This window comes from Anguilla rostrata, chromosome 8, assembly GCF_018555375.3.
Source record: "Anguilla rostrata isolate EN2019 chromosome 8, ASM1855537v3, whole genome shotgun sequence".
In the NCBI taxonomy this organism is placed as follows: Eukaryota; Metazoa; Chordata; class Actinopteri; order Anguilliformes; family Anguillidae; genus Anguilla; species Anguilla rostrata.
The window spans coordinates 17,680,051-17,689,820 of NC_057940.1; the positions used below are offsets into that span (position 1 = coordinate 17,680,051).

Here is a 9,770-nt window from a genome sequence, read left to right on the forward strand (position 1 = left end):
CGCTCTGACCTCTCTGATGATACAGTGCACGTATGTCGCAGGATCATGCATGTGTGTATCCAGGAGTGATATTCCAGTGGGCAATAAAGTGATCTTAATCTTAAAGGATCACGGTCATTAACCGCTCAACATGGCTCAGCCTGCAGGGTACTATTTAACACCAGCACTGCTAACTGAGCTGGAAATGAGGAACAGTAAATTTGTGGCTCTTAGCAAGTTCAACTGATTCTTGCAAGTGAAGTGTACAGTAACTGCAGCAGAAATTGTGGGAAAAGTGTATTTTGTGCGTAGCAGCAAAGCAGCTGTCGGATTTATGGGATATTACATCTCAGGGGGAAAACCTGTTTTCCATCTGTGCCTTGGAGCAAGTGTGTGTGAAACGTACCAACGTGCCTGGTGAATGCCATCCCCTGTACAGATGCACAAACACGCAGCACAAAATTCACCCAATCACAGCACAGTGGGCATTCACATTACATCATTAAGGGACTTGATGCAGTAGTGCCACATATCTAAGCAAGGCTGTCTGAATAAAGCCAGCCTGACACATGGTGACAAGCTAGCTTATTTTATATATAACGTGCCCGTGTTCATATCTCAGCCTGTCAGTGCAGGCTAATTAACTTTCAGCATGTATTTTTCCAATGTTGAGCATACTATACACTCTTATAGGAGACCTCCTCCCATTTGAAGTGACTGCGGATTTAACATGAGGCCGTGAAGATCATTTCTGCCCAAATTTTATCTCACTGTTGAAGGAATAGCAAAGTCCACCCATTGCATAACATTACAGAATGCAACAAATGATCAGTAAAACAACATGATTAAGGAAGAGCTTTGTAATTACAAATAGATTTTGGTTAAATAAAACACAGTTCTGATCTTCCTGAGCAACAAAGAAGTGATTCCTACCCAGTGCCAGACTGATTTTCCAAATATGTTAAATCTTTACTGTAGTCCAAAGGCGCCACCTATTGTCTGCTCTAGCACATGCCTGCATAAAACATTCTGGTCAGTTTTCAAAACCGTTTCCATCTCTTCTTCATAAAATATTTTTTTTAATATAAAGTACAGTTCAAGGCACTTGCCCAGAAGGAACAGCGAGACAAAATTAGCTGAATTTGATAATATCCTTGCAAAATCAAAGACCACACATTTCTAATTTTATACTACTGTAAATAAACTATATTTGTTAACACAAATATGGCTAAATTAAAATGTCAGTCATTTGAACAGTAGGCTCTGTGCCTATAGACTGCTTTCACAGTGTAAATCCGTACACACTGCATTGCTCTTGATTTTACTCAAGAGTTTATTGTCAGTTTCTCACATGGACTGCTTTCTCAAAACAACGTGTCCATCCTGCAAGTCTGGCTACGTTTACCAGCAAAATAAGTGCAGCGGTTTTGACTTTCGTCCCAGAGAGTGGAAGCAAACCTCGGGATCATTAAACAACGCAGAACATCATGGACAAATACTGCTCATAGGAGACCTGGATCCAGCCGTCCTGATCCGTGTCATATCGTCTGAACATGTCCGTTAGTCTCTGCGGAAGAACAACAGCAGCTCAAAAAGGAGTTAACAGGATACCATTATATTTGCCAGTAATATTCGGATGCAAATCACCGGAGCGACAACATAAGGCCCGGCCAGAAGAAAGAAAGAACATAGCCACGTCAGCGATGACTATTCAGGAGACTAAAACTGAACATTTTGCCATAACAAATTCCAACAAAACTACCAGCACGTCTATATGATGATTATACCATTAACCCTTCTGTAGCCCATAATTCCAGCCCACAGTCTTTGCATGCAGACTGCAGAGCTCTAGTCACTGTCCCAGATTCCTGCATAGACTGGCAGAGAACTGTTTGTACTCTCATACCAATGGCTGGCTCTAATGCTACTCACTGTTAACTACAGCAAGATACAGTACCAACATCAGTATGTCCATTTACACACCATACCCATTTTACGTGAGGAAGACACCATAAATGAAACACATAATTTCAATGAGTGTAAATGACAGGGAGACACTTTACCTGGAGCGCAATACAACAATGAATGAAGTCATCAAAGGCCACCTGACCCTTCCTCTGTCTGTCAAACCTCTCAATCAGGATGCTATAGAACTGATCCGACAGGCGGTACCCTAAAAGGGATTTCACGTTAGGTTAATGTTTCATTTTCGTTACAGACACCTACAGCCCAGAACCGATGCAAACGAAGCTGGAGCACAGAGCAGCGCTGGTGAGACACACAGCCTGAAGCAGAAGTCTGTACAGAAAATGTGATATTGGAAGTGTGGACATGTAGGCATACAGCGTCTGAAAGCTTTACTAACCCTGAGATTTACTCAGTTTTCAGATGTCTGCACAAAACCGTTTTTCCTCATGAGTATAATATTCAAGAATAAAAGTGACCAAGTTGCCTTGTGTCATTTTTTGTCAACTTTCTTTGTAGGATAAGAGGGATATTTATGTTGCAGTACATTCACTACCCAGAATTACAGATGAACTCATGGTCTCACAATTTCTTTTAATTTTATCAATATTGTGCCGTATCCAAATTGTGCCCACAGGTCACAGGCATACACTCAGGGCTGAACACACATGAGGCTGAAGTCACACAGGGCTGAACACACTTGGGGTTGAACACACATGAGGCTCAAGACACACAGGGCTGAACACACATGAGGCGGAAGACACACAGGGCTGAACACACATGAGGCTGAAGTCACACAGGGCTGAACACACATGAGGCTGAAGTCACGCAGGGCTGAACACACTTGGGGATGAACACACATGAGGCTGAAGACACACAGGGCTGAACAGACTCAGAGATGAACACACATGAGGCTGAAGACACACAGGAATGAACAAACACGAGGCCTAAGAGGAGCGAATACACTGCTTACCAAAGCATGTCAGGGCCTGCTTCAGCTCATTCCTGTCGATGAAGCCTGAGTTGTCCGTGTCGTAGGTGTGGAAGATGTTCTGCCAATCAGTGATGTACTTCCAGACTCCCCCAAACTCTTGGAAGTTCACCCCACCTTTATTGTCTCTGTCAAACATAGCTACACAAAGCGAAGAGCATGAGCCAACTATTGAGTAAACTACTCTGATGAATCCAGATGGGTTAAGTCCTTAGATGGACAGGTTAAATTATCTGATCATGGTATACAATGTACAGTGCCGTGAAAAAGCTGAAGCTGAAGTGTAATTGGGTTATGCAGCAGGACAATGATCCAAAACACAAAAGCAAGTCCATATTTGAATGGCTGAAAAGATAGAAAATTTAAGTTTTGGGTGGCCTAGTCAAAGTCCTGAGTTGAACTCAATAGAGAGCTGAAATGAACCGTTCAAAAACCTACCTATTTGTCTAAATTAAAGCAGTTCTGCAAAGAAGGGTGGGCCAAAATTCCTCCACAGCGATGTGAAAGACTTATCACATGATAGGATGCGTCTGGTTGCAGATATTGCTACTAAAGGTGGAGCAACCAGTTATTTTGTTTAAGGGGGCAATTACTTTTTCACATGGGTGATATGGGTGTTTGATAACTTTTATCATTAAATGTGTTTTGTGTTTACTCGGGTTCCCTTTGTCTAATGTTACATTTTGTCTGAAACCATTCAGTGTGACAAATATGCAATAATAGAGGAAATCAGTAAAGGGACAAATATTTTTTCACGGCACTATACTTGGACCAACTGCTGCCAGCTGCAACATGTAAATTCAGAGCCTGGCTAAATATGTGCAAAGCTTGTATACAGCAGATATAAACTGGTAAAATGTAAGACTCACATATAATAGATCGAATAGTTACAGGATTAAAAGGTGTCCAGGTACCTATAAGAAATAAGAGAGATGTATTACTAAATGACATGTAGGGATGAAGAAATTAGTAATGACATGGGTTTGTTAGGTTGATCTGATTTTACAATCTTGCCCTTCATAATGGACTGTCATCTTGATTGGAAAGCAATCATATTTTAGCTACTGGTGCTGATGAAAATATCTGAATTCAGAAAGGCTGAATTATTTTGAACCTATAGATCCATGATCCTGTGCTAAGGGCCCCTCCCAGGATTCAAACCGACATCCTTCTGGTTGCCTGGCCAACTTGACAACCAACACACAGCCTCCCCGACAGACCAGATTTTCACATGCTGATAGATTTCCCTCAGAAATAGCACTTTTCAGCAAGAAAACTGAACTGGATCAGGTGAACAGGGTTGGGTAAACTGGACCAGGTGGATAGGGTTGAGTAAACTGGATGAGGTGAATAGAGTTGGGTAAACTGGACCAGGAGAACAGGCTTGGGTAAACTGGAACAGGTGAATAGGGTTGGGTAAACTGGAACCGGTGAATAAGGTTGGGTAAACTGGACCAGGTGAATAGGGTTGGGTAAACTGGAACAGGTGAATAGGGTTGTGTGAGAAGAGGCCTCTAGCCCAAGCTTGTATACACTCAGCAGTACCCCACCCAAGGATCTGAACAGACAACGTTCTAGTTACAAGTTTAGATATCTAACCACTGCATCTGGCTCTGTCAACACACATGAATAAAGTGCAGAGTTAAGGGCAGTACCAGGAAAGGTACATGGAGGGCGCTGTGGTGTACCCTCCCAACAGACAGGGGTAGCCCTACTGACCCCACCCCCACAGGGGTCTCAGGAATTCTGGCTGAAAATAGAACAGGAATCTGAAACCACATGGACACAAGGAACAGGCTGGCCTGACGCCTCTTACCACAGACACTGAAGCACACATGAATACCACACCGGCAGGTGCATGTTCACAGTACCGTTTGATAAAGCTTGCTGAAGCTCTGTGTCCGAGATCGCACCGCTGTGGTCTTTGTCTACTCTGTAGATTGGGGCGGGGGTAGGAGGGTGGGGGTACATAAAACTTCAGCACGCTGCTTTCATGGGGTCTTTCTCTTACAAGCTTAAAGGTGTAATTTTACATTTTTTAAATCTCGAGTTAATGCTCGAATCCGCGTAGGCTACTGTTAGCTCGCCAACTAAATATCAAATATGATATTTAAAAAGTCCAAGGTCGATTTGTCAGCTTGATAAAAAATAAATGCCAACTTCACGCTTGCACACAATTAATTTTTTTTGCATTATTGTATAATGCTAGGACTGCAAGGCTACTTATGCCACCAAAACGCGATTTCGTGTTCAAACTATGCAACTATGTCAAATAATATCACAGCAACATTTAACTAAACGTTATGGAAAAAATAACGTTTTTCCTATTTTATTCACCAGAAAGCAATAAAGTAGCACTGCATTTCGCGACTCATTTGAAAGTGAGTCGCTAAATGTGCGTTAACTTGGTTATATTGTTTACAATACTCACCTCTGAAATATATTCCACAAACTTTGATCCGGTGGGGCGTTGTGCTGAGCGCTTTGGTACGCCTGATATGCCATTTTAGATTTTGTCTTAAAGGCGTCTTGGAATGCGAAATATTCAGCTTTACTCCTTCAGTTTCTCACCCACGTTCTATGTTTACTGTTGAGTATGGTGTGTATTTCCCCACAACTTTCGTGATTCTCATCAGAACTAAGACGTCAACACATTTTTGGGAGCTCTGCCAACACTTGCCACTTGCAACAGCCCAAGAACTGGAGCAAGGGGTTAGCTCGAGCAAGGGGCTTCAGAAAGTCCCCCCCCCCCTTCCCCGGATTTCGTTTGACGTTGTAGTCTTCAAATCGATTAGACATGAAGGAAGAATTGTTATGTGGTCAAGTTTGTGTGTGGGCGCGCGTGTGTGAGTGTGTATTTGTATGCAGTTAGGATTTTTTTTTCCTCACCAGGGTCAAGCAATTTGCAGGTCATTGAAGTGGCATTACAGTGAACTCAAGCTGTAACACCATATTTTCTTTTGTGTCATTACTGTCAGTTGTACACAAGCACTTTCTTGTAATCTCAAGGAATTGATTAATCGCAAACAAACCATCCTTACACATACCATCATTACTTTTTATCCTCTCCTTGTACCTCTGTTTCCAAACTGATCACAATCAAATCAAACCTATTTTAATGAGTTTTCAGAAGGTAGGCCTACATTGGACACACAGACAAAGCTCAGATTCAGCAGGCATATTAGACACACAGACAGTGTGATTCAGTGTTGCCAGGATATACACAGATAAATAGCAATGTTTATGACATAGGCAACACACTTTGTACTTCAAGCAGAGATAATAACGATGCATGACAGTGCACTTGTGTGGCATTCATTAAAACCGCTCCTACAGTATGAGGAATCTGACGCACCAATTGCACTGGTACTGACAATAACTACTCTATGGAATTTTAGTGGCCCATTTCCAGTCTCTGGAAAGTGACAACATTCAACTCTTATTGGCTTCCCTGTGCAGTAGCCAGACAGGTCTTGAGGTCATTTGGAATAAAATAAGAAAATCCTTCAGGGTCATTACAAGAAAAAAGATTTGTTTAGTGAGTCAGATTGGCCACAAGGAGGCAGCTGTGGAAGCACAAATTGCAGATTAAAGAGCAAAGTCAGCAGCCCTGTGGGACAACAGGCAGCACACCGCCTTCTCTGACATCATTGTGCTTCTCTGGCAAATGTTCTATCTGATCTCACGGCTGAATAACTTCATACAATTAAACCATGGTAGCGGGTGTCGGGTGGGGGGTGGGGGGTGGGGGTGGTTTGAGTTATCCAGAAAAAATGTAGCACCACATTGCCACCAGACAAGCCTGAGGACAGCGGAAACAAGGAGAGGGGTCCCTACGGAGAGCAGCATCTCACACCTGTTTTTTTTTTTTGCTGATTACTGAGAAGAAAGTGGACATGGAACCACATGTGTACAGTTTAAGCACTTTGCTTGCTCTCACACAAACATTAAATTCCACAACTAAGAAATAGTGAGTTACTAGAGCAGTTCAAAGACACGTAAGTAACAGGAAAAGCTATTTAAACAGTACCACATAACTTGCACAAGCATATTAAGAATACTTGATATAATTTAAAAGTTTGCAACTGATACAGACCCCAAACAGACATACATTTTCCAATGAGAACCCTGACAAGCATGTAGTTTAATAAACAATAAAGTGGAGATTTAAGTATACAACATGGTGATAGTTTCACTTCATACTGAGCACAGTAGGTGAAAGTTTACTGGCTGGGAATCTGAAGGGTTGGTTGAAATTCTAAGGTCTTTACCCACAAGCCACTGCCAACCTGTTAGCACAGTGATCCGTAGAGGGTAACCCCCTCCCAGTGGAACCCCACCTACATCCTAACACACACCAGGGCAGGAGAATCCTGGGATACAAACATGTCAGGTTCGTTCATCAGACGTTGACATTTTAATAAATTCACAACCGGGCGACAGATTACACACGTTTCCACCGAGGGTTTATATCACCGTGTGGAGAGGGGGAGAGAGAGGCAGACGGCGCCAGTGTCTGGCCATCACGTCAGATTCACACAAGAGGAGAGATGCTTGCTGGTCTCCCCATCGCTTTACTTTGATTTTACTTTTTGGGGAGGTGGCAGAGGATTAGGACTGCAACAATAATCATCTTAGAAAGGAAGACGGGGGAGGAATTCCCAAAGAGGAGCAGGGACGTGTGCTGGCAGAAAAAAGTACACAGACAGACAAACAGACGAAATACAAGACTGACTGACTGCGATTGAACCAACCTGGACAGTCAGAATGGCGGTTGGAGAGACAGATTCTGATCCGGGAGAGGTGGAGCTGTCAGAGGAACAGACGCCTCCAGCAACGGACGAACCGGTGGATTCTCAGCGCCAGGGCGACACACGGTGTGGCGAGCTGTGGTACGACATACCCCTGTGTGTGCCTCTGCCCATCGAGATCCTGAGCGCCGAAACGACCTTCCCCTTCCTGGAAGCCACACTGGCTAACCTGGGCATCGAACCGTGAGTCTGAGCGGCTGAGAGAGTGTACATGTGTGGATCTATAGATAAATGCTTTAGTAAATATACAACCTCAGCAAAAGAATAAAGCTACATTAGATACAGTATGTGATATGGTGTATACGGTTCAGTGATACTGCCCATCTGCAGTTAAGTAGTGTTGCAGTATGAGGGGTGTTAAAGAAAGCAGTGTGGGTCTATTACACAGTAAAAGTATGTCTAAAGTGCTTTAGTCTTGTAATTAGACTTATTTTCTGTTTTCTGCAGTGTAAGATCTGTACTGGAGTGAGGATGAGTCTCATATATGTGTCAGAGATGTATGAGGGTGTCAGGGTATGTTACGGAGCGGAGTGTGGAAGTGTAGATGTGGTGTGTAGTATCAGCAGAACCACTGCGCTCTGAACAGAGTGGGGTTTTTGCGTGTTGAGGGGTCCCGCTCGTAGCTGTGCCTGTGTGGGGTTTGTGCAGGACACAGGTGCAGGAGAGGGTGCTGTGGGCGGACAGCAGACGGACCACGGTGCACAGCAGCTCAGGGAAGATCAAGGAGAAGGCGATCATGCTTCTGGAGGTGCGAGTGAAGGCCCAGCGGCCTGATAACCCCGACCTTCGGGAGGTCCTGTACGCCACCGAGACCCACTCCGACCGCTCCTTCGGCCGCTGCTCTCTGGATGTCCTGCCCTGGATAAACATACCAGGTCAGGCCAGATAAAACACTCACCAAGTACACACTACGCAATACGCATCCTCACCCAGCACACACTGTTCACTCACCAAGTACGCACTGCGCAATCACCCACCGCACTGTGCCCTTACACAAACACACACCATCATCCCAACACAAACTCGAACCCACAGCAGTTGTTCCCTGGCAGCCATTAATGAGATCATGATTGTCATTCAGTCATTAATATGAGCATGTAATGACCTCAGACCTCGCCTTCCCTCCCTCAAATGTGCTAGTACACTGGGGCCTGTGTCTGTCAGTCAAGAGGTACAGAGCCCTATTTCACAGAGCAGTGTTAATATGCTTGCAGTATAATCTCCTACTCGCTCCCTCTCTCTCGCAGACTCACAGCCAGTGGAGGTGACACTCTCCTTGGACATTGAAATACAACCTGAGATTGAGATGCCAGAAGAACAGCAGGAGGTTGAAGAATGAACCCATGACCATCGTCTAGCTTTGCATTGTTAATCCAGATGGTTACCTTCACCTTTCACGGTACAGTGCCCTGGTTTTAGTGGGTCCCATTTTAATATTGCACATCTGCAATATTGTATAAACAAATTAGGTTACAGTTACCTAGTTGTAATGGCTGAGCCCTACCTGTTAACTAAGCTATATTTTTTATTTTAATTTAATTTAATTAAAAATATTGCTCACATTCCTGTGTGGCAGCAGATCAGATGAGCACACAAATCAGAAGGGCCGAAGCTTTTAAGTGAGTTACAGAAACACTTGCATTTAAATATTGATGGTTTCTGGAAGAAATGGTAGTGGCAAAAGAGAACCATCCAGAATACAGATCAGTGGAATCTGTCAGGGATGGGATTGGGTGGGTTGATAAAAGTGCAGGTATTTATAACTCACACACGTCTGTTGCTTGGTTACGTAACATTACTGGGACTTAACAGAGAACCAAAGCTGAAAACCCCTTTATTCAAACTAATCTATGTGCTAGGACAGCACACGGAAGAAATAAACTCTTTGAAACTATCCTTTTTGTTTTGGTCACATCGGTCCCTGCCTGCAAGCAAACCCAGACTCCCACGATTTCCATTACACCAAGGGAGCAAAAGAAGGACCCACTAGTTCCAGGATTTTGTGCCAGCTTCTGCTCTTATTT

General features: G+C 43.7%; 1 protein-coding gene across 3 annotated transcripts; it reads right to left on the bottom strand.

The window, feature by feature from the left end:
- Positions 1-724: 724 nt before the first annotated feature.
- On the bottom strand, positions 725-5,687 carry LOC135260996 (programmed cell death protein 6-like). Of its 3 annotated transcripts, XM_064346801.1 has the most exons (6): positions 5,367-5,687; positions 4,807-4,868; positions 3,805-3,849; positions 2,918-3,076; positions 2,043-2,152; positions 725-1,546 (listed from the first exon to the last, which is right to left on the bottom strand). In XM_064346801.1, exons 1-6 carry the CDS (start codon positions 5,438-5,440, stop codon positions 1,448-1,450), a joined length of 549 nt encoding a protein of 182 aa, XP_064202871.1. In that variant the 5' UTR covers positions 5,441-5,687; the 3' UTR covers positions 725-1,447. The 3 variants fall into 3 exon arrangements, with proteins under 3 accessions (XP_064202871.1, XP_064202872.1, XP_064202874.1); XM_064346802.1 differs by lacking the exon at positions 4,807-4,868 and having other exon boundaries at positions 5,367-5,684; XM_064346804.1 differs by lacking the exons at positions 3,805-3,849; positions 4,807-4,868 and having other exon boundaries at positions 5,367-5,686.
- Positions 5,688-9,770: the final 4,083 nt, after the last annotated feature.